We start from the raw sequence: 25,661 nt of genomic DNA on the forward strand, positions 1-25,661 counted from the left end.
ACCTCTCTTGTTTTCTCCTTGTTTTTAGAAAGTAATATCTGGCCCTAGGCAGAGTAATTAGTAGCAAATAGTACATTTGTTTTGAAACCTGTCTGCTATCTAGTGGCAGGTTTGAGACCAGGCAGAGCCTCTTCAATACTACTCAATATGCAGCGAGCAGCATCTCTCAATACATCCATCCTAAATAACAGATTGTGTGCATTTCCCTTAAATTCAACCTTCTGCCTCAGTGGCTTCCACCATTTCTATAGAACCACAGGAGATGTGTAAGAGAACACTACCAAGATTTCTTCACTGCTTCCATCCAAATGAAACCCCAATAGCAGGACCAGATGGTATGAAAGAGTCAGTGTTTCACCATGTGGAATGCTCCACCTGTGATGGACCTCATGAGACCTCAGATTCATTCAGCCTCTGCTTCTCCACCTCATTTATTCAAGGCACCTTGCAAACTAATCATGAAAACCTACCAACTATAGACCAAAATGCACCAGTGCATCCTGTTGCTATTTTTCTTCCTGTCAAAGAAAACCCTGCTTGCCCTAGGCAACTGAGTAAGGAGAATTTTACAAGACCCTTCTGAGCTGTTTCACAGTTGCAGGCAGGTGTCACCACTAGTCTAGGAGCATCATCTGTCTCAATGCAGAAAAATCACTACTCTCCTTTCCCTCCTCCCTATCGTAGTTTTAACTATACTCATTTCTGCAGTGGTTCCTTTCAGCCACAAGATGTCCCCAAAGCACTAAACTAGAAGGCTGAGACAGTAAGATTTTGTTGTGTTTCCAGGATGATGTCCTTGGGTACCCCTTTTGTCGCATGCAGATGATGGGGACCAGCAACTGTCTACAACAGAAGTGTGCTAAATGGGGTACAATTAAATGACTAAAAGCAGATATTTGCAAAGACTAGTTTGTTGATGAAATCCAACCGGCGAGGAAGGAGAATAATACAAAAGATGGATAAAGGGACATGACCATCCAGATTAGAATTGAAAAACTGAAAGGTTTTAAAAATCTAGCACAACCACACAGCCTTAATTCTGTCCTTTACAGAGATGGCAATGGGCACATCATTCTACCTTACCTGTCCCTAACTATAATACCACTTTCTTTGAGCCCATCACAATTCTAGATCAGGGCCCCTATTAATGCAGTCCTATTGGACCTTCTGTGCAGCAGTTTTGACACACAGATTGTCAACTGTGGAGCCAGGGAGGGACTATCTCTTTACTAGAGTTTATACAGTACCCAGCACCAGAGGGACCAGGAGTAGTTGCAGCTGGTTGGCAGATACAACACAGGACTGGTTGAACTGCCTCTCCTCTTTGTTTCCAGCCACACAATCACCATTCAAATGGCTAACAACTAGAGCTGTGCAGTAAATGGAAATTCTGTTGCATGAAGGATTTTGAAATTTTAAAATTTGTTTTCATTCTGATTCAGAATGAAGCCTGAAAATTTTGAAATTCTCTGTGAGAATTCCAAAAAACCTCTGTTTTATTTTGGATTAATTGAAAGCTATTAGCATCTTCTTTGTCCTCCTACACCCTCAGGTGCATAGGCATCCACCAGGTAGTGCCATTTATTTTGGTCTTGTGCTGGTCTGTTCAGGCTTCTGAATGTCATGTGATGGATTTGGTTTCTTTCTCTACTTTTCTGACTCATGTTTCTCTAAGTTGCCCTCTTTTTCCAGGTGGTATCTATATTATCACTTGCCATGGAAGTTGTGTGGGTGGCATCCTTAAAGTGTGTCCTAAATATGTCCATCATCATCATCTTACCATATTTGATGTTTTAGATTGGCTTGCTCTACTCAGAATTTCTGATGTTGCAAGAAACTCCTTCCACTGATCTTCTTATACATTTCTGTTTTAGATTTCCATGACTCTGCTCCATAAATGAGGACAGACATGATGCTGGTGTTAAAACTCCATATTTTATGTCCGGGCCACTCATGCTGCTTTTCCAAATCTTTTCAAGTTTATGAAAGCTGTTTGCGCCTTTTGATATTCATTGCTTGACATTGCTAGCACGGTGTTACCATCATTGCACATCTAACTCCCTAGACAGGTAAAATGACTGACTTCTGACATATTAGCATATATAATACAAAATGACAAATTCTAAATAAAAAGGCACTTAAAAGTGGAAAATTGAAATATTTTGTTCCCAACATGTTGAAAGGGGACATTGACATTTTTGGAACTTTGTTTTTTTTTTCAAAATGAAATTTTGACAAAAATTTATACGATTTCACAAGTGTTAAAATTTTGATGGAACTACATGTCCTGGTGGAAAATGGTTCTGTTTGATATTTTTCTGACCAGCCCGTCTAACCATGCGTTAGGGGGCTGCCTGCTATTACTTCCCTGCAGTTTAGGCCAAATATTTCCCCCACTCCCACAAGAGCGAGACAGCAAGGTGCTAGCATCTCTTGGGGGCAGACTGATGGTTGTGTTGTGTGTAAAGTAGCAGCTTCACTGGGCGCTTCCTGCATTTGGTAAGGCTGTAGTTTGCTTTTTCCTGTCACACTAACATCTCTTCTGGGCAGGTTTTACCTGAACATTTCCTGGTTTGCTGCTGTTTGAGTGTGGGGCTCTGAAGTTCCACAGTTCAGCAGGGTATAGAGAGGTGCTATTGTGCCACTGCAACCATCTCTGTGCCATCCCAGTGAAGTTGTCAATGATTTCAGACGGGTAGAGGGATGTGGTTTCACACCCACTTGCCTACATATCAGCAAGGCAAGCACAGGTGTGCAGACCTTTACAGGTGATCACACACACATTCACCCTCTGACATGCTGCATTGCAACATGGAAGCAGAGCCAGGGCACAAGTTTAGAGCTATTGTAACCCACTAGTGAGCATGTGTTACAGGCCTTGGGTTACATTAGCAGCAGGGGACTGGTGTGCATCCCCCATACATACCCTAAGCTGCATGCAGGCACCAATAATCTGTAGAGGGCCAGGGAGCATTCCTGAAGCCAGCTTGATCCCTCCCTTTTTTTTAGCACTGTTTCAGACACATTTTTCCTGATTGTCCCATTTCCTGGCAGCAGTTGCTGGGGGGATGAAGCCAGTTCAGGTTTGTGGAGTTCCTCAGCATTGCACAGAACCAGCAGGAACTTGTTCAGAGGGCTCTACCTACTCTGTCATTAGTCCCACAAACAGAACTAAGGAGGACTCAGAGTGGGGCCTGTGATGTTAGCGCTGACAGCAGCATGGCTCCTACTGGGATAAGATACCCCCATGCTAGACAATAATAGAATAGTTCACTGTGCTGCCACCACGGTAGCACAGCTATAATGAAACTGACATTGATAACTACCTGCTATATGGGTTGGCAGCGGTCTCAGGTATGTAAAATCCTTGCTTTGTGCTGACACTGAGAAGCAGGTGTACAGACAGTGACTGGGGAGGCTGCAGCAAGTGCCTCCAATGCTTCTTTTTGGAGCAGGGAACCACATTAGAACATCGTGCTCCACAAAGTCCTCTGCGTCCTTTCACCCCTCCTTCTCACTAAGGTGTACCTGGGCCATAGCTATACTACAGTTCTGATCTCACCAGCAACACATGGTTATCTGACATAGTTAAGAGACATCAGCACTATAACATGGCGGTTTGCTTGCAATGTGACTATGACAGCATAGTTATGAGTTGGCATCAGGAAATTGCACTACAGTCTAGGTCATATTAGGATTATGACTTGTATTACAGAAGCTCCTAACAGCCCTGTTACGTTCATGGCATACACACAAATTGTTAGACGCACCCCCCACATCTCCCAAATACTCTTCCTGGAAGGTTGCAATGTAACACTACTTTATTTCTAAGAATCCAGAACTCTTACCTACAACAAGCAAACTGAAAGACAGCAGGCTGCTCCCTAAGGCAGAGAGGCATCACTGACCCCACCTTGCTCCAGATTGCACACTTTCCAACAGAGCCCTCTTGCTTGCAAGCAGCAACAGAAAACCCTTTAAAACTTAAAGTGAGTCTGTAATTGTAATACAGTTTTCAATAAACCACAGGCCCCAACTGAGATCAGGACCCAACATGCTAGGCACTGTACGTGCACAGAGTGAGAGACAGTCCTTGCCCCAGAGAGCATATACTTTAAATAGATGAGACATACAAATGGGGGAGGAAGTATTACTACCACCATTTGTGGAGAACTGATACACAGGGAGATCAAGTGATTGCCCAGTCATACTGTGTAATATTAGGGGCTATAACTTTAAGGGCTGAGCTTCCTAGACAGTCTGGGCAGGGCACAGTGAAGGTCTTGTGCACAGCAGAAAGTGCTATCATGCTGATTTGATAGTGTTTGATCCCCACTCCGCACAGGTGTCAATGAAGACACAAAGTACAATGCAGAGGATAGGAACACCGTGCCAGAGCTAAGTATAGAACACATGGCTGCAGAGAGCCTGAAAGAGCAGTGGAAAGCACAGTTGTTGACCCTGGAGGAAACATGAGAAGAGGTTTTTGAGCCAGGGATGCAGACTGAAAAATGTACCCTTGCTGCTGTGAACAAAAGAAGCTGTTTCCTTTCATTTGATTCCTTCTGCATTCAGTGACACAGGACTTTATACATTCTTTATAAATAGACAAAACTACATCCAGGAAAATACATCATCCCCAATTTCTCCTCCTAACTAGAAAAACCTAGACCCCAAATTTTTGGCTATCTACTCAGGTCAAAAGGGGCAACACTGGTTTCTCCCAGTGTGATCAGACATGAGTGACACATTGCAGTCATGCTATAATGGAGCCTGCTACACAGAATGAGATGTACACGAATAAACATTTCCACTACAGGATGAAGGTCCTAGGAAGCCTGTAATTCTGGAAACATTAGCAATGTGTTCTCCATCTCTCCCTTCTATGCACATTATACGATGTCTCTCCATGGAAAGCAGCTATCAAACCAGCCACATGGCTCCAGGGGCTACCTAGCTCTGGAGATGGGTTTTTCATTTAATCTGCTATAAAGGTATAAGATATTTATGACTTCTAAACCACTTTAATGATTGGGGAGTGGGAGGAGAGGGGGGCAGGACTGATTCATGTTTTCTGAATTTTTTTAATTGGCAACACAGTTTTCAGCTGGTATAAATTGGTGTGCCTTCATTAGTCAATTAAGTTATGCCAATTTACATCAGCTGAGAATCCAGCTCCCTGTCTATATTTATGTAACAAGCTATGTCAGGATAGTGAAAGCTCCTGTCTATAAACTGTTTTGGATTTTTCCTCACTATGTACTGCACTGCATGAGTGACAGAGATGAACTCGGGGGAGGGGAAGGTTGTGCGTGAGAGATTTTCTAAAGCCTGGAGATCCCTCGGGGCAGGATTATCAAGAGATGCTCGAGTGGGGCCGATCCACTATTAGCCACCGACTCTGCACGCACAACTGCATGCGCCATGAATCCCAGCTGCATGCATAAGGAATCCAGCTGTGCAGAATCGGATCTTTCATATCCCTACAGAAATGGGTTTATTAATTAAAAGAAACCAAATTAATAACGATGCCCCATTGCAGCGGGGATGGCGCTGGGACAGACACGCTGAGAGCTATTCAGTTAACATGCCTGGCCCACGGACTCTTCCCCTCCTTGCGAGAGGCCAGCCTACCACTGCCAATGCAGCTCCCGTCCCTGCGGGGATCACTGCGGCCACCCCCCGCGCGCTGCAGCCTGCAGCATCGTCACCTCACCACGCGACTGAATCTCCTCCTGTCGCCGCCGGGAGGCCGGGGTTAGCTAGCTCGGCACCCAGACAGGGCTGTCCGCGGTGGTGCCTGATCAAAATACGCCGAGAGCCCCCCCACGGGGCCTGGTTTCCGAGGCAAGGGGGCGACAAAGAGTAAGAATGTGTTAACCTGGGGGGCGGGGCAAGGCCAGGCCAGGCCAGGCCAGCGGGGCGAGACAGTGCGGGATAGAGGTAGGCGGTGGGAAGGGCAGCCCCAGAGGGGACCTGTCGCTGTCGGTCGTGTGTCGTCGAGCAGAGTTGCGCTGTGCTGCGGACCGGCTGGCGGGGCCTGTGGGAGCGCCGGGCTCAGACCCGTCCCGGAGGCGTCGCAGGGAGACAGAGCGCCATGGCGGAGAGCGCAGGTAACTGGGGCCGGGAGCGTCCGCCCGCCTGGGGCCTCTCCTAGCCCGAGTACGGCCACCGAGCCCCTCGGCCTGAGAGGAGGCAGCGTCCCCCGGGCCCGAGGGAGGCAGGGCCCCGGCTGCTGGCTGGAGGGACCCGCCGCTGCAGCTGCCCCAGGAGCTGGGTGATCCTGTGCCTGGCTTCGCCGGGCTCCCTCGGGGCGTTGGGGTTCGCGGCCCGCCGTGCTGCAGAGCCCCGAGGCACGGCTCCCGTCACCCATCCGCGCAGGCAGCGTGGCTCGCTTTCCTCGGTCTCCCTTCGCTCCAGGGCTGCGGTGACTTCTGGAGCCTGCACTCCCGGGTGTCTCCCTTCCTTTGGGGGTGAGGGGGAAAGGGAGAGATTCCTCTTCTCTGCAAGATCAGCTGTGGGCCACGTTAGAGGTTCTCCCCAGAGCTGTCCTGTAAATTGCAAATGTGGCCGGCAGCTTGGCCAGGGGTTGGCGTATAGGGAGCGATGTGCTCGGGCAGATGATCCTTTAACGCCACCAGGTTGTCACTATTATAGAATCATAGAAGATTAGGGTTGGAAAGGACCTCAGGAGATATCTAGTCCAACCCCTGCTCAGAGCAGGGCCAACCCCAACTAAATCATCCCAGCCAGGGCTTTATTAAGCTAGGACTTAAAAATCTCTAAGGATGGAGATTCCACCACCTCCCTAGGTAACTCATTCTAGTGCTTCACCACCCTCCTAATATCCAACCTAGACCTCCTCCACTGCAATTTGAGACCATTGCTCCTTGTTCTGTCATCTGCCACCATTGAGATCAGCCTAGCTCCATCCTCCCTGGAACTCCCCTTTAGGTATTTAAAGGCTGCTATTAAATCCCTCCTCATTCTTCTCTTCTGCAGACTAAATAAGCCTAGTTTCCTCAGCCTCTCCTCATAAGTCATGTGCCCCAGACCCCCATCATTTTATAGCCCTCCATTGGACTGTCCACATCCTTTCTGTAGTGGGGAGCCCAAAACTGGACACAATCCAGCTGTGGTTTCACCAGTGCAAATAGAGAGGAGTAATCACTTTCCTCTGTCTGCTGGTAGTGCTCCTACTAATGCAGCCTAATATGGTGTTAGCCTTCTTGGCAACAAGGGCACACTTGACTCATATCCAGCTTCTTGTCCACTGTAACTCCCCAGGTCCTTTTGTAACGAACTGCTGCTTAGCCAGTCGGTCCCCAGTGTGTAGCAGCGTATGGGATTCTTCCGTCCTAAGTGCAGGATTCTGAACTTGTCATTGTCATATCAGATTTCTTTTGGCCCAATCCTCCAATTTGTCTAGGTCACTCTATCCTATCACTATTTTCCAGCTTATCTACCACTCCCCCGAGCTTAGTGTCATCCATGCACGTGCTGAGGGTGCAATCCACACCATCATCCAGATCATTAATGTAGATGTTGAACAAAACTAACCCCAGGACCAACCCCTGGGGCACTCTTCTTGATACCAGCTACAAACTAGGCATCGAGCCGTTGATCACTATCTATTGAGCCTGATGAGCTAGCCAGCTTTCTATTCACCTTATATTCCATTCATCCAACCCATACTTTTTTAATATGCTGGCAAGAATACTGTGGGAGACCATATCAAAAGCTTTGCTAAAAATCAAGGTATCATGTCCACAGAACCAGTTATCTCATCATAGAAGGCAATCAGGTTGGTCAGGCATGACTTGCCTTTGGTGAATCCATGCTGATTGTTCCTGATCACCTTCCTCTTCTCCCAAGGGCTTCAAAATGGATTCCTTGAGAACTGGCTCCATGATCTTTCTGGGAATGGAGGGGAGGCTGACTGGTCGATAGTTCTCCAGATCCTCCTCCTTCCGTTTATTAAAGATGGGCACCGTATTTGCCTTTTTCCAATCATCCAGGACCTCCCCTGATCACCACAAGTTTTCAGCAATAATGGCCAATGGCTCTGAAATCACATCAGCCAACTCCCTCAGCACCCTCAGATGCATTGCATCTGGCTCCATGGACTTCTAAATAGTCCTGAACCTGTTCTTTAACCACTGAGGGCTGATCACCTCTTCCCCACAAGATGCTGTCCAGTGCAGTAGTCTGGGAGCTGACCTTGTTTGTGAAAACAGAGGCAAAAAAAGCATTGAGTACTTCAGCTTTTTCCACATTGTGTCACTAGGTTGCCTCCCCCATTCAGTAAGGGCCCACACTTTCCCTGACTGCCTTCTCGTTGCTAATATACCTGTAGAAACCATTCTATTACGTCTCTTGCTAGCTGCAACTTCAGTTGGGCTTTGGCCTTCCTGATTTCACTCCTACATGTTCTCGAGCAATATTATTATACTTCTCCCTAGTCATCTGTCCAAGCTTCCACTTCTTGTAAGCTTCTTTTTTGTATTTAAGCTCACCAAAGATTCTCTGTTAAGCCAAGCTGGTCGCCTGCCAGGTTTGCTATTCTTTCTGCACATCAGGATGGTTTGTTCCTGTGCACTCAATAAGGTTTCTTTAAAATACAGCCAGCTCTCCTGGACTCCTTTCCCTCTCATATTAGCCTCCCAGGGGATCCTGCCCATCAGTTCCCTGAGGGAGTCAAAGTCTACTTTTCTGAAGTCCAGGGTCCATATTCTGCTGTTCTTCTTTCTTCCTTTTGTCAGGATCCTGAACTCGACCATCTCATGGTCACTGCTGCCCAGGTTGCCATCAACTTCTACTTCCCCTACCAATTCTTCCCTGTTTGTCAGCAGGTCAAGAGGAGCACAGCCCCTAGTTGGTTCTTCCGGCACTTGCACCAGGAAGTTTTCCCTGACACTCTCCAAAAACTTCCTGGAGTGTTTGTGCACTGCTGTATTGATCTCTCAGCGGAAGTCAGGGTGATATACTTAGACAAATAAGTGCAGTGTGAGGAGCCTGGAATGAGGCTGCACTCAGTTGCTAATTCTTTGCTGATCCATTTTATGGATTTCTCTAGATATATGATCCAAAGATGGAAAAGTATTTCTATCATCTAATTCTTTCTTAAACCCTTCAGGTCTCTTGGGACTGTAGATTTCCCTTATTCCAGTTCTTGGCTTTCTATGATTTTTTTAACTTTAAAAAAAAGCCATACAACCATATGTGCACACATCTCTCCTGTTTAAAAACCAGTCTGGGCTACATTTGACGGTCACAAGCAGCAGCAGCTCTGTTTCCTGCTGATGCATTGCATCCAATTCCTTTGCTGGTGCTGGACCAGGCTTGTAACTTGGCTGCAGTTTCTGCAGTGAACAAATATACAGAAAATGTGTTTTAATGATAACTGGCATATCATTCACTTCAGTGGATGTTGGGTTTACTCTGTTGCTGAGATGCAAGCATAGATGGATGACATGACAAATGATTAACTGTGCAGCTGTTTTGATCGGATACTTTGGTTTGATCTTTCTCTTTAAGATAGGGAGACAGTAATGTCATCTGAAGACCAATGGTGGGTTAATTAATTGCAAGATAGTTCAGTGGGCTCTCTTTCTTCCCCTCAGACCCCAGTAGTGCAATGATTATCTGTAATTCACAGTGGAAAAATTAAATTGCCTTCACTATTCTTTCCATGCCGTCATTCTTTTCTATGTACCTCAGTCTTCTCTCTCTCTTTTCGGAGTCAGGCAAGTAGCATGAAGTACCAATCTTAAGAACATAAGAATGGCCGTACTGGGTCAGAACAGTGATCCATCTAGCTCAGTATTCTGTCTTCTGAGGGTAATGCCAGATGCTTCAGAGGGAATGAATAGAACAGGGCAATTTCAACTGATCCATCCCTTGTTGTCCTGTCCCAGTTTCTGGCAGTTGGGTGCTTAGGGACACCTGGATCGTGAGGTTGTGTCCCTGACCATCTTGGCTAATAGCCATTGATGGACCTATCCTCCATGAACTTCTCTAATTCTTTTTTGAACCCAGTTATGCTTTTGGTCTTCACAATACCCCATGGCAATGAGTTCCATATGTTGACACTGTTGTGTGAAGAAGTTCTTCTTTATTTGTCTTAAACCTGCTGCCTATTTTGTCAGGTGACCCATAGTTCTTGTGTTATGTGAAAGGGTAAATAATACTTCCCTATTCACTTTCTCCACACAGTTCATGATTTTATCCAGTTCTATCATATCCCCCCCTAGTCGTCGTTTTTTCTAAACTCTACCGTGCCAGTCTTTTTAATCTCTCTTTGTATGGAAGCTGTTCCATATGCTTAGTCATTTTTGTTGCCCTTCTCTGCACCTTTCCCACTTCTATATACCATTTTTGAAATGGGATGATCAGAACTGTAGGCATTATTCAAGGAGTGGGCATACCAGGTGTTTATATTGGGGCATTATGATATTTTCTGTCTTATTATCTATCCCTTTTCTAGTGGTTCCTAACATTCTGTTAGCTTGTTTGACTGCCGCTGTACATTGAGTGGGTGTTTTCAGAGAACTATGCATGATGGTGCCAAGATCTTTCTTGAGAGATAACAGCTAATTTAGACCCCATTATTTTCTATGTGTAGTTGGCATTATTTTTTCCAATGTACATTTCTTTGTATTTATCAACATCAAATTTCATCTGCCATTTTGTCACCCAGTTTTGTGAGGTCCCTTTGTAACTCTTTGTAGTCAGCTTTGGACTTAACTGTCTTGAGTAATTTTGTATCATTTGCAAATCTTGCCACCTCATTATTCATTCCCCTGTTCCAGATCATTTATGAATATGCTGAACAACACAGGTCCCAGTACAGATCATTGGGGGACCTTTCTATTTTCCTCTCTCTACTTGTGAAAACTGACAACTCAGACCTGCCCTTTTTTCAAACAGTTAGTGATCCATGAAAGAACCTTCCCTCTTATCTATCCCATGTCAGCTTAGTTTGCTTAAGAGCCTTTGGGATCTTGTCAAAAGCTTCCTGAAAGCCAAAGTAAAGTGTATCCACTGGATCATGCTTGTGCACGTATTTCTTGACTCCCTCAAAGAATTCTAATAGATTGGTGAGGCATGATTTCCTTTTACAAAAGCCACGTTTACTCTTTCCCAACATATTGTGTTCATCTGTGTATCTGATAATTCTGTTTTTTACTATAATTTCTACCAGTTTGCCTGGTACTGCAGTTAGGCTTGGGGCCTACAATTGTCGGGATTGCCTCTGGAGCCTTTTTTTTTTTTTTTTTTTTTTTTTTTTGGTATTACATTAACTATTCTCCAGTCATCTTGTACAGAGGCTGATTTCAACGATTAGGTTACATACCACAGTTAGTAGGTCTGTAGTTTCACAGTTGAGTTCCTTCAGAACTCTTGGTTTAATACTATCTGGTCCTGGTGATTTCTTATTGTTTGTTTATTTATTTGTTCCAAACCCTCCCATTGATGCTTCAATCTCGGACAATTCCTCACATTTGTCACCTAAAAAGAATGGCTTGGGTGCGGGGAATCTCTTCCATATCCTGTACAGTGAAGGCCATGCAAATAATTCAGCTTCTGTGCAACGGCCTTGTCTTCCTTGAATGCTCTTTTAGCATCTTGATCATCCAGTGGCCTCACTGTCTGTTTGGCAGGCTTCCTGCTTCTGATGTACTCACAAAAAAATAGGAGCAAATATTTTGGTATTTAGCGAGCTGCTCTTCAGATTCTTTCTTGGCCTGCCTAATTATACACTTGACTTCCCAGAGTTTATGGTCCTCCTTATTTTCCTCACTAGGATTTGACTTCTAGTTTGTAAAGGATGCCTTTTTACCGCTAACCTCCACTTTTACTCTGCTGATTAGCCATGATGGCATCTTTTTGGCTTGCTTATTGGTTTCTTTTTTAATTTGTTGTATACTTTAGTTTGAGCCTCTATTATGATGTTTTCAAATAGTTTGAGGATGGTCTCTTGGTCCAACCCTCCAGAGCAAGACAATTCTTTGGTGGTCTCTTCTGCTGCAAATTGCACAAAGTAGCGCAGTGCTGATATGCACAAAAAAATCTTCATCTCTGGAACTAGCTGCAGTGTGAACATGCAATCCTAGTCAGGTTCAGTCTGCATCCATCTCCAAGAGTAAAGCACACTTGTCTATGTGAGCATTGCAGTACCCCATCTTGACATGCAGGTATAATGAGGTATAAATACAGAGTACCAAAAGTGTTGCTTTTCAAGTGTAATGTACTGAAGCCTATCCCAGCATGGGGCCCACAAACATTCTAAGCAGTCAGCTTGTCCTCACCCCCAAAAGAGATGTAGCCTTGTCCACTGGCACCTTGGTAGTAGTTTGAGACATTCCATTACAGAAGTAATTGCAAGGAAGGTTAAAGTAGTTGTTTCCTGTATATTCACAAAAAGTAACTTTTCCAGTATCAGATGCTGGTGTCTTTTTTGATTTAGGAATGTAGAGAGTCAGCTTATCAAACTGCATCCTTGCACTCACTTAAGTGCAGTGCTTTTGGAACAAAGGGATATTAGAGAAGTGCAAAATTAGGACCTGATCCTGCAGTCCTTACAGTAGCAGAACTACCAGTGAAGTCAGTGGGAGCTTTTGCCTGAACAAGGACTCCAGGACTTGGCCTGCAGTTTGTGAACTTTGATGGAACTTTGGCAGCTTAAAAAAAAAAGTCATTATCTGGTGGAAATTAGGATAAATGGGAACAAGTGAAGGAATAAATATAAAATGAAAGGAAAGAACTATGTAAGATGACAAATAACCATGATCAAGACTGTGTTCCCATCATAGGGCTTATGGATTTTGGGCTCTATTCTTGTGATTTATTGTTTCACTAGAAACTGAGCTCGAATTGCAATCTTATTGGTGTTAGTTGGAGGTATATGATCCCTGATACTGTGATAGTCATCAGCAATGTGCTTTTCAGAGCTGAGCATTAGACTAGTCATGTGAATCTGGCTAATCTACTCCAGGATGAATAAAATTCATAAAGTAAGTTAGCACTTAAAATGGTGAAAACTGAGGTTTTTTAATCTTTCTAATTCTTTCAGTAGAATTATTCATAAAAGGTAAAGAAATATGGGGGTGAGGTTTATTGCACCTGACAACACAGAAGTATCTGTAGCCCAATGGCTTGAGTAGCCAGTGGCATGTTCTCTTTTTGGAGCGGTTATGCTGGTTATGAAAACTACCGTTTCTCCTGAGTGGGTCAGGAAGAAGAAAAAAAAATACACTCATGAATAGAGTTTTGGTACTATCTACACTCAACATAGAGAAGCATGAATTCCTCCTAGGGTTGTTTCTCCTCTTACTAAGCACCTTGAACAGTGTGCGTGCGTGCGTGCGTGCCATTGAAATAGCTGCTCAGCATTACCTTCCCAAACAGCAAAAATATAGGCTATCAGTATTCTGTGGTCTGAAACCTGTGCTGAGTACAGTGCTTTACTTCTGCTGAGTACAGAGCCTGGCCTCCTGTTGTCTGTGAAGATGCACAGTTAACATGTTAGAAATTTCAGAGCTCAGGCTGCTCAGAGAAACGGCGTGTGTTGTGGGGATAGATCCTGTCTGGAAACTGAACATTTTGAGTCTTGGTGGCAGCTATTCCCTGTGAGAGTATGAAGGCAGGGACGCTATAGCTAGGATCAGCCAAAGAACACAAATCCTGCCCCCAGAAATTGCTTATCTTCAAAGGATTGAAGAATTAAAAAAATAAAGGGGGAGAGGGTTGCTTCTTACCAGAGAAGCCATTCTGCTACTGGCTGTGCTAAAACCCCTGAAATGTTGTCACTTATACATCCCTGGTTCACTTCTTTTTTCTACAGTGGTTTGAGTGTCACTAGCAGTTGTAGACCCCATGTGTTGTGGGTGCTAAACTGTGTATGAGGACTGATTTAAGAGCTGTTCTTAAACACAGTCTGACCACTATGGCCTGAGTCAAAACCTTCTTTTAAAAGAAAACCATGTGCTAGGCAGAGATCTAATTTAGAACATTGTCCTGATAAGGCTTTTATTGCAGCGAAACTGTAGTTAAAAAAAACTGTATTATAGGTAAGCTGTATAGGAAAGGATCTTATGGTGAGCCCCTGATATAGTGAACCCAGGGCAGGAAGTTAGTGACAGGAAATACTTTGGGCAACTCAGTCTGTCTCATTTTCCCCATCTGTAAAATGAGGATAATGTCCTTACCTCTCAGTGTTGTGTGAGGATGGATTGATGTTCATAAAATGCTTTGAACATATAAAGATGCATGTAAGTGGCAGATTATGCAGTTCTGGCATGAGTATAAGGAAACTTTGCAGAATTAACTTGGGAGATTTCAGTGACTCTAGACATCTGGCGCCTCTAAATTCCAGGGAGATGTTTGGGTTTCTAAAAAGCTGAATAGTTGACCAACTTCTTGCCAGTACACGAGTGTTCTTTTGCTGTAAAGCCTAAAGACTGAGTGGCAGCTTGACTAGCATGTTGAAAGGGAATGATTCATAAATCGCCTAAGTTTTGCTTTCCCTCTGAAGCAACACCTGCTTAACGGCTACCCTAAATGAGGACTGAATAAGATTATCTCTAGGCACTTCTTTGAGTGCTTAGTGAAAGCCAGCTCTGATTATCCTTACTAGTCAGGTAAATAGAGCCCTAAGGTAATTGGGAGAGGCACACTCTCTCTTTAAAAAAGCAGGGATATAAAATGGGTATCCAAAGACTAATATATAGGAATGATAGCTTAATGAATACCTTACACCTAAAGTTATGATGGTTACTTGTGACTGGTTAGATAATTCATAGTGTTTCTGTTCTCTGACTCCCTGAATGAGCGAGTACTTATGTATATGAATCTTAAAATTGTTCCTGTGGACGAGTTAGAACTTGATGGTTCGCATAACAGAATCATAAAAAAGTAGAGTTGGAAGGCACTTCAAGAAGTCATCAAGTCCATCTCTCTGTGCTGAGGCAGGACCAGTAAACCTAGACCATCCCTGACAGGTGTTTTGTATAATCTGTTCTTAAAAATCTCCATGAGACTCTCTTGAAAGCCTATTTCAGAACTTTACCCTAGTTAAAAGTTTTTCCTAATCTACCTTAAGGCCTTATCTACGCTACAAACTTTTGTTGATTCATGTTACATTGGCATAAAGCTGCCACAGTTAGTATATTGCATGTGAACGTGCATATTTGGTTCCTTGTGTAGGTGCTGTGCGTGCTTATCAGGAGTGCTTGTGTTGATGGATTGGTATCCAAGTGTGCAACCTGCCATGATCCAGCACACTGTCTTTTGGGAAGATTTGGTAATGGATGGTGGGGCAGAAATGAGTTGCACAGAGGTGACTGAGAACAAGGGGTCAACTTTATAGTGTGCAATTGTGTCCATCCCATAAAGTCATCTGTATTGCATAACCTTTGTGCTTTTTTATATAAAAGTCCCATGAACCCATGCAGCCCTCTTCACTGTCCTCCATCTCTGACAAGCATGGAGCTGGCACAGCTCTGCATTATTATCATAAGTGTTGCAAGCACAGGACGCATGACCCTCTGGTATTTGCAGAGCTGTAAGAATAATCGAATCAATGGGGAACATGACAATTTCTTGGAGGAAAGGCTGCTGTGGGATATCGCAAGAACCAATTCAAAGTTGTTGATGCCATTCACAGAGGACTGCAGATGGAGCACTGATCTGGGCCTGAGAAACAAGCATTTACTGGTGGGATTGCATTGTAATGCAGACTTCGGGTGACTAGCAGTGGCTGCAGAACTTTCAGATGCACAAGGCCATATGCCTGGATCTGTGTGCCAAGCTCGCCCCAGCTCTCCAGTGCAGGGACACCAAAATGAGGCCTGCACTGATGGAGAAGAAGCAAGAGGCAATCACATTGTGGAAATTTGCAACGCCAGATTGCTACCAGCCAGTCGGAAATCATTTTGGAGTTGGAAAATCCACTGTGGGAGCCGTTATCCTGCAAGTGTTCAGAGCCATTAATCCTCTCTTGTTACACAGGACTGTGATTCAGCAATGTATAGAACTTAGAGGATGAATTTGCAGCAGTGGGTGACAGACAGCACATATGTCCCTATTTTGGCACCAGATCACCTTGCCACAGAGTACATAACACTGCTGTTGTACTTTCCTATGGTTAGGCAAACATTGGTGGATCACTGGGGATGTTTCATCAACGTCAGTGTTGGCTGATCAGGGAAATTGCAGTTTTAAGAACACAAGACTGTTCAGGAGGGACTTTCTTTCCCAGCTGGGGATTACCATAAGCGATGATGAAATGCCAATAGTGATCCTGGGGGACTCAGCTTACCTCTTGCTCCCCTAGCTCATGAAGCCATACACTGGCCACCTTGACAGCATCAAGGAAAGATTTAACTACTGGCTTAGCAGGTGCAGAATGATAGTTGAATGTGCTTTTAGTAGATTAAAGGGAGTTGGTGGTGTTTAATCACAAGATTGGATCTCAGTTAGAAAAATATCCCAATGGTTATAGCTACCTGGTGTGTCCTGGATAATATCTGTGAAGCAAAGGGGGAAAAGTTGCCCCTGGGGTGAAGGGTGGAGATGGAGTAGCTGTCTGCAGAGTTTGAACAGCCAGAGAGAAGGAGCCATATGGCCCAGGGAGGCTTTGAAAGAGCACTTAAACAGCGAACCACAGTAATGTGTTGTGCTGTTCCTGGTCCTGCTGTTTTGGGGCCTGTTAAGAATTGTGTGGTGCTTGGTGCACATCTATAAATATAACACTGTCAGTGCACCTATTAATTTTGCAGTGCTTGCTTTACATTTGATTATTACACTGTTAGCCACTGATCCTATGAGTTGTCACACTGGATAGTAGCAAGTGAGTGAGTGCTTTCAGAACTTCTTGGCACTCTGCAGCATATGTTTGTGAACTAATAATGATGAATTATTTTCCAAATAATAGAGTTTTATTCAGTAACAAAACTTTTGTAAAGAAAAGTTTATGCAATTTAAAAGCAAATACATTAAAAACGTAAGTTCTGTTCCATTAATTTATTAACAAGGGGAAAGAACTTTCATGTCCATTTTACATCCACATACACTGATCTGTGAATGCCATGTCGCTGTATGTGAAGCTGTGGTTGTCCTTTAATGTCACTCGAGGTGGAGTGTTAAGGGTAGAGATGCAGCCCCTATATCACATGGAATGTTGAGGGGGCAGTGTAGGGACGTGCATAATGGAGTTCTCCATAGACTGTAAAGGGAGGCGAGCTGGGGATTGTTGAACCTGTAGGTCCCCAAGAATCTATAGCATCCGCTTGCTACCAGTGAAGCCCCACTATGTCCTGGTGCATCTCCCTCTTCCTTTCCTGCTGAGACTCCAAGGCCTCTGTCTTGTCCACTCTTTCTTTGTCTAGGCTATCTGCAGTGTTCACCTTCCAGACTCTTTGCTCACAGTGTGATGCAGCACTGGCTTGCATGATCTCACTAAATATGTCATCCCAAATCTTTTTCTTTTTCTTCCTTATCTGGTTTAGGTGTTCCATGGGTGTGTAGAGAAAACCCTCAAGGCCCAATGGCAGCAGCTGCAGATAAAACACAAAGGGGTGCCACTGTTAGTGTAGTTGCAATGGAAAGTGAAAGCTAAGATTCAGAACTCCATTCCCTTGCTCACCTAATGTTTAAACTAGACATGCATATTGACATTTCTGCTTCAGAGTACTTGTGCACGCCACCACTCTCAGGACCAGCTGTGGTCAGTATAGCCCTCCAGGGGTGAAGAAAATGAGGAGGTAAATGTATTAATATAGGGTATTGGTATTGAATACTGGCACCATTTTCCATAGGCAATGGTGATTTTAGCTGATATCTCACTCCTGAGGGTAACAAAGGCACAGAAAGCACAAGTGCTGCTGGCATCCTGAAGCCACCCAGGCCTGAATGCTACTGTGCTGCTGAATGTGTGCTGCAATGGTGCCTGCTGAAGTTAGCACTGATTGGTGTGGGAAAGTGTCCTATGGTAGAGGAAAAAATAAGGCTGCCATCCCTAGAAACCTTTGGGAGAAGATTGCAGAGTATCTCCATGGAAGTTTCATCAAGATCTCTCAGGCGGATTCAAGGGACATCCCTGTGTACATAAACAAAATGCTCTGCATGGCCCTCCTTGCCTAACTTTACAGGGGAATGAAAAAAACGCTACCTCTCTTTGTTGTACTGCTACCTCTTCTAGTAGGTGTAAATTAATGAAAAGTCAATAGTTGTGTTGGGGATGCCATCACTATAGCTGGAAATAAATTTACAACTTACCAGAGGTTCCTTCCTCTGCATCAGGCTCACCCATTCTCGACTGCCAGGACTGACCAGACTATGGTTGGAGTCTCAAACAGGTCCTGGCTTGCAGCATAGCAGGACCCCCACGTCGCATGTCCCTCATCATCCTCACTGCAGTGAGACCCTCAGGCAGTTTTTTGTGCGCTCTGTGACTCAGAGTTCTAAAGTTAAACTTAGTGGCGCTAACAACTGTGAAGGATTCAGAGGAGTCACTACTCTTGGAATGACTAACAAGAGGAGAATGAGCATATGGACTACAGTCTGTGAAGATGACAGTGCACCATTTTAGCCAAGGAAGTGATGAAAGATGAGTCAGAGGTGAATGAAATCAGCAGGTTTGGGAAAGCAGAATACTATTGTGAGGAGAGGAACCACAGACAGTGAAATGCTGCTGGATGGCAGTTAATGAAAGAGAAAATGGGGTGCGGATTCAGTGTGCTTGCTCTGTCCCTGCTTCAAACTATTGCTCAGGATCTTAGGCAGAAGCTGAATGCTTTTAAAATATTCTTGTAACTTAGATAAGAAATTGTGTGTCAAAGACCACAAACGACATAAATATTTACCCTTTTAGTAAAAGAAAGGTGATACCACTAAGATAACCAGAGTCCCCATGGGATGCTCTCATAGCTGTGTTAGGCTTGAATGGGTGGAGAAAAAGAGATGGAAAAGAGTACTGTTAACAGCTGATCCACCAGCCAGGGAAAGTGGAATCCATGTTCCAGACAAATGCATAGATCTAGTTCCTTTGCTCAGGGCTCTTAATAAAGCAGTCTAATAGTCTCACTGCCCCTCAGGGTTGTGTGTTAGCATTTGTCTCTAGGACTTCACACTCCTGCACTGCTGAGGTTTATCACCAGCCAGCTCCTGCTCTCTGTAAAGGTCTTCCTGCTGTGCTTTCCACCTGACAGGTGCAGAGACCACTCCCTTCCTCTGGCTGCTCATCTGCTTAAGAGACAAGAAGCCTTATGTGATTGCCTGTAGGCAGGTAACTAGAAGCAAACGTGACCTACAGCTACAGCTCCCAGCCTTAAAGGTCCTAACAGCTGTAACGTGCTTCAGTACACAGCCTTTCATTGGTGGACATAATGAATGCTTTATATAATGATTAAGCTTGCAAAGTACTTAGTACGTGGAGACAAAAATTGATATATAAGTGACAATAAGATTCATATTGTGCATATGATATGGAGCAGTTTAGAAGGATTAAAGGAGAGCTGCAGAGCATTGATTTGCCACAATTGTTTTTCTGCCTGTTGTCATACCATACGTTTGAATAGATAGGAATGAAGTGTGTGTGTGTGTGTGGTGTGTGTGTGTGTTGGGAAGGGGTAGTGACTTAGCTGCTCAGCTCCCCGGGGAGCTGTGCTGCTAACTCACGTCTACGAAAACTTACCCCTGGGAGGAACTAACTAATACTTAGCTTCTATAATAAAGTTCATCATCTGAGGATCTCAATGTGCTTTACAAAGGTTAATATCCCTTTTGCACCTCTGTGATGTAGATAAGTATTATCCCCCATTTTATAAATGGGGAAACTATGGCACAGGTTAAGACTTGCCCACAGCCAGTCAGTGACTGAAGCAGGAATAAAAATCTAGGAGTGTGATTCCTATTTCTTGGCTTTAACCACTAGACAATGCTGTGACGTAAAATAAACATCTTAGTAAGTGTGAGGCCAGAAAATAAGTTCATTAGTGTTATTGACAAAATAAACCCCACCACCCCACTCTCTGCTGGAGGATGCTCTCTCCTTTCCATCACACCTTCCTTTCCATCACACACACAGTGCTTTCTCCAGGAATATGCTAAAACACTGGTGATGTGCTGTCTGCCGTGATGGAATGCCGGGCTGTCTCCACTTTCATTCCTATTAAAATACTCCCTCTTGCTAGTAGTAGTGGGGAAAATGTAGTGTAGGAAGCCGGAATGTGTTCCCAGGTCTTGCCGGGGAATAGGTACACAAACATACCTGGGAACTACTTAATCTTTGTGATGACTTCACACATTTTTGGCAGGAAATCATTTTCTTTGTGGGTGTGTTTTGGCTTTTTCATGCAGCCCCTTCTTCCCTCCTCATCCTCCCTCCCCTAGCCAGGAAATCCCATCCTCCTCTTCTACTTTTAGCCAAGGGAGTATGTTGTTTATCTTCTCAGCTTCTTTGTCCCACTAGCCTTCCTGCAACATAAGTTCTATTCCTGCCCCGCTCAGCTCAGCCCTTCTTCCCTCTGACAGAGAGAGAGTACCTTAGCAAGTACCATTCAGCTTGGTGTTTGACGGGACAAGGATCTTTAGGACAAGCCATTATAAACCAAAAACGTGTTTGCTTTGCATGGTCGCTAGAGCCCCTGGCACTTCTTCTAAGGGGAGGGTTTTGCCCTGTTATCCTTGGTCACATGTTTCCCCTGCCCTTTTGTGCCTTGGCTGGCTGCCATTCTCTTCAGCTGTGCTGTGTATATGTAGTTATGAAGCATTGTGGGATGAAAGGTGCTGCATAAATGTAAACTGTTCTCATTAGCTCTTGTGAAGAGATCTGCTGCCTTTGCCATTTTTTTCCCTTTGCTGGCACCACACTTTGTGTATTGCTTCAGCCGGGTACTAGGCTGGGTGTCAGAATTGTACTAGTACCCTAATCCTTCCGCTGACTTGCTGTGTGATCTTGGGTGAATCTCAAAATCCTCTTAATTAATTTCTCCCCTCTGTAAACTGAAGATAAATGTATCCTCCTTTCTAAAGTACTTTGAGATCCTTGGATGAAAAATGCTATCTAGGGCTAAGTAAGTATTCTATCTTCAGCTGCTTAGATTGCTCGCTGTGGCTGCTGCTGATCTGTTAAAGGGAGCAGTGCAACTTAGTATTCTAGTTGGCTACCCACTCCATTCAGACGCCTTCTCAAAACACTGCTTCCACATGGTTTTATAATAATCCAAGGAAGAAAATCCCATGTTTATTTATGAACACTGTCATTTTGAGATTGTCCCATATCTGATCCATCAGTGTATTTTTGTCTGATCTGAATGTGTCTTTCTGGCTTAGACTGTAAATATTTCAGGGAGAGACTTTCTTCCTCATTGTAGTATAGCATGCATACTATCAGCATTCAGAGTTTAGCTACACATGGCTTGAATTTCATGTTGCATGACTGGAATCTCTGCTGTTAGAATGGTGCATTAGAAGATGCATACTGCATTTGGGTGTGGGGACTTTTTAATAGGCCCAGGTGTGTGGAGAGGAGATGATACATGGATGGGTTCAAGACCAGAGTGTTTCAGCAATGTCTAAATGCCATAAAGGCATCTTTCTCTGACCTCCACCCCAGCTTCCTATTCTAAGATCTTAAGAAGCAGCTGAGGGAAACTGACTGAGTTTCACTCTTGCTTTTAACCTCTTCCCTTAAGGCTTCCTTTGCAGCAACTGCCCCTGTGTGAAAATGGACTCTGGGTTTGCAGTGGTTGGGGAAAGGAATGACAGGCAGGACTGCAAGCAGAGTAGACTGTAGAATTCTTCCACTTTGGGTGCAGGCAGGAAAGGAAGAAGCAACTTGGCAAAGGATCGATTCCCATGATCCCACCTGCAGTTCAGATGTGAAGCTCTCATCAATCATCACAATCCCTTTTGCATGCAGTCAGCCTTATGCTGAACCACTTTGCCAGAGGTGCCTATTAGACAGATGTGATTTCCCCTTTGGGAGCAAAATTATTTCCTCTTATTCCTTGTCTTCCATTGCTTCCTGCACAACAGCTGTGAGAGGATCTTTGTAAACTGCATTTGCTGACACCACCTTCCAAATATCTTTGGTCAGTTTCAGCTAAGCTCCAGTCTTTCCCCATGGAATCCTTTGCTTTTTCTCCAGCCTCCCACACTGTGCTAAGGGACTGGCTTTTTTACTATGTTGTTAGAATTTGGTCCAGTGACACAGATAACCGCTGGTCTTTGGGAAATAGATTTGCTCTAACTTCCTGGTCTACACTTCTATCTCCCTGTCAATGCATGGTTGCTCCCCCCATTGTACATTTTCTAATGTTATGGCCTAGTTAGTGGTGTTGGTTCCCCTGGGAGACTATTATGCAGCCTCGGATCTCACTGTGAGGAACTCCGAATACTAAACCATGTTAAGACAGTGCAGCTGTGATTGTCAGTGTCAGAGCAAAGAAGTGATTCTGTATATGAGAAGAATGGGTGTTGACCTCTGTAGCACATTACCCTAATCCCAACTGTTTTTTTTTCTCTTAAAGCTTTATCTTCACGGTACAGAACAATGTTGTGAATCCTGCTCGCCTGAGGAGCTGCAGGAAAACGTTCTAGGAGTGCTTCTGATTGCTGCTGTCCCTGGGTCCCTGCCTGCCAGCCACTATGTACTGCCTCCAGTGGTTACTGCCTGTCCTCCTCATTCCTAAGCCCCTCAACCCGGCTTTGTGGTTCAGTCACTCAATGTTCATGGGCTTCTACCTGCTGAGTTTCCTCCTGGAGCGGAAGCCATGCACAATCTGTGCCTTGGTCTTCCTGGCAGCCTTGTTCCTCATCTGCTACAGCTGCTGGGGGAACTGCTTCTTGTATCACTGCAATGGCTCCCAGCTGCCTGAATCCGCTCATGATCCCAGCATAGTCGGTACATAAAAGATCCTCCAGCTTGCTGACAGCTCTGGTTTTGCTTTTAAAGAGGGGGTTTGGGTGAGGTTGGGGGGGAGGGAGGGCTTGTTGGCATGTGACTGAGTACAAGCAGCCTGTTTTCTATAATGTGTGTGGACTAAAGCGGTAAATTCCTGACCAGCCCTCCCGCTTTGCCTATGAAATTTGATGTCAGAAGTTTACTGTGTGAATTCTGGCACTGCGACTTGCTTTCAGAAGCAGAAGAGTTATATATTTTCCCTTCCCTTATTTCTGGGGATGGACACTGCCCTCCCCTCTGAGAACTGGTGGAAGAAGGACCTGTTACATCTGTTGTGTGGTAGTGTTCTGTCTGTGTTTGTGTCTCACGTGTCTGTATAAGGCCACAGTTGTCTCTAGGGGAGTCTTGGGCCCACCAATTCTGCTGAAGCAGTAAGGAGATTCTCCATGTTGCTATTTGCGGGGGAGCCAGTCTTCATTGCTCTGCTGTTCCAGCAGACTTGCAACAGCTGACAGATGCACTCAGCTGAAAGCTTCTGGAATCAGAGACTGCTGAGTCATCTCCTCCTGCTCAGCATGCCAAATTGAAAAATGTGCACTGCCCACATGCTTTCTGAACTACATACATTCTCCCAGATCATAACTGAAAAAACTTCAAGTTGTCATGATGCTGCTTTTAAAGCGCTTCTCACAGGCATCAATCTCCCTCTCTGCTGGATTTCCACTGTTTACTGGAGGTCTTGACTCTTTGGATACAAAGCATGCTCTGCTGTAGTGTTTGGGGTTATTTTAATTTCACTGTTAGTTTAGTTAGAATGGTGAGGTGAGAGCAGGGAGGGAGTGTTCAGAGTTCTTAGTAGGCATGATGTGAGGTGGTTCAAAATAGCAAATGGTTGCATCCATTTAGCTGACAGTGTTTGCAGGCCGGGGATGACTGTGCATTTTCTTTTGTCCCATGCAAACCAGCCACTGGTAATGTGCAATGGAGGAAGGGGAGCAATAAATGGCTAGTGAGCAGTCCTGGGATCTCTATTCTCTCCTGGCAGGCTGGTTTTGGGGAGCATAGAGGATGTTTCCCTAGTGGCACTTGCTGTACAGCTTTCTTTCCCTGCTCATCTGTACCAGTGCATAACAGCAGCTCCCAGAGAGAATATGGTGTTCTGTGCTGTGGCAAATGTTTGCTTGTGAAAAACGTAACCAGTTCTTGAAATACACTGGGTCTATAAACATTCAAGGGTATGCTCCTGTCTGCCATCCATTTGTCTCCACACAAGCTTTTCCTAGCCGAGAGCAGCAGAAATGGTTGCTGCTCTCCCAACGGAGGTCAGAACTAAAACCAGCTGTGAAACTTCCAGAGCATTGTATTTGTTCACTGCACAGCTGTTTACAATGTTCAATAAAGCTTTATAAACTTTGGTCTATGGACTTGTGCCAGTTGTGATGCATTCACTACCCCTGCACTAAGGCATCTGGATGAGTAATGTTTTCTGACCTTTTCTGCCCCACTCCACGTTCTGTTCCCAGAACAAGAGAATAAGCTGCAGCAAGCCTGCCAAAGAAGTGGTTCGGGAGTAAATAGTAAGGGCCATAATTGTTGTGTCCTGTGACGCATAGCTCCCCGACCACTGATGCTTCCCATTGATTATCTAATGTTGATTCAGGTTGTAGGTTTAAACAGTCTTACATGTGGCTCTGGAACCCTGGCCAAGTTGCAGCACTGAACTGTGTGTGTTTGCTTTGACCTTCCCTTAGAGCTCAAAATCTAAAACTCAGGATAAGAGTACACTAGCAAAAGTGAGACCTGTAATTCATGACATGCAACACCATTGATGGATGTTGTTGTGAAGCTAAGGCTCTGGTGCCTTCACTTGAAGGGTTTGATGACAAGGGGAGGCAATACCTGAAGCCCCTGAGTCATTTCTGCATCATGGCTTCCATAGCTGTTACCACCATTGGAGCTGTGCTGAGGTGAATTGATAAGTGCCAGTTTTGCCCACGTAGACTCAGGGTCGGTCAGTCAGCACTATGCAGGCAACACAGCTCTCATCATGGGTGACCAAAACATGTGAGAAGTGACTCTTTGTTGGCACTATTTAAATATGACCATTCCCCCACCAAGCCTGTGTGTGGCTTTGAGGTATAGCGGACTGGAGTCATAGCAAAAGCTGAAATGAAACTAACATTTCAAAGCTGCAGTCTCTCTTCAGTGCAAAAATGTAAAGGGGATGACATGAGTGAAATATACCTGGCCTCATATATTCCAAAATTAATTAAGCAGTGAGACCCCTTCCTTTTCACCAGTTTAAAGAGTCCATAGAGATGCTACTTTCCAATTTATTTTTTTAAAAGATTCTCATAAAAGCATGAGGCAGAACATTGCAGAGGTGAGCTCCTGTCTGGGTAAGGAGAGTTTGTAATGCACAGTATGTCTCCCACCTACAAAGTCCACAGTCCTGGAGGAGAGATCTTAAACTTGGTCAAACAGCAGAGAGAAGTGGACTTTGAGACAGGAGGTGGGATGGTTTTGGGGATAAGGTAGTATAGCAGGAATGCTCTCAGCTGTGTGTTGCTATTTCAGTTCAGGTCAGTAGACTTATGTGCTGATGGAAGTTCTGTGAGCTGTGTGACATGAGTTGTCAGTTCTCATCCAGCTTCCACAAGGAGAGGTGTCCATATCGCAAACAGTTGGCATCGTCGTTGGTGGAAGTCTCAGCATTAAATAGAACGGGGAGACTGAAGTACTTTTGCTCCCG

The 25,661-nt window shown here is 44.6% G+C and overlaps 1 protein-coding gene across 1 annotated transcript; it reads left to right on the plus strand.

Moving 5' to 3' along the window:
- The first annotated feature begins 5,222 nt into the window (after positions 1 to 5,222).
- BLCAP (BLCAP apoptosis inducing factor) lies at positions 5,223 to 24,915 on the plus strand. The gene is made up of 2 exons (XM_067554373.1): positions 5,223 to 6,113; positions 22,536 to 24,915. Exon 2 carries the CDS (start codon positions 22,654 to 22,656, stop codon positions 22,915 to 22,917), a length of 264 nt encoding a protein of 87 aa, XP_067410474.1. The 5' UTR covers positions 5,223 to 6,113; positions 22,536 to 22,653; the 3' UTR covers positions 22,918 to 24,915.
- The last annotated feature ends 746 nt before the right edge of the window (positions 24,916 to 25,661 follow it).

This window comes from Emydura macquarii, unplaced genomic scaffold (genome assembly GCF_026122565.2).
Source record: "Emydura macquarii macquarii isolate MOO-44397 ecotype Brisbane River unplaced genomic scaffold, CSIRO-AGI_Emac_v2 contig_1483, whole genome shotgun sequence".
In the NCBI taxonomy this organism is placed as follows: Eukaryota; Metazoa; Chordata; order Testudines; family Chelidae; genus Emydura; species Emydura macquarii.

Excerpts from the sequence above, each read along its gene's own strand:
- BLCAP (XM_067554373.1), top strand. The coding sequence starts at position 22,654 with ATGTACTGCCTCCAGTGGTTACTGCCTGTCCTCCTCATTCCTAAGCCC.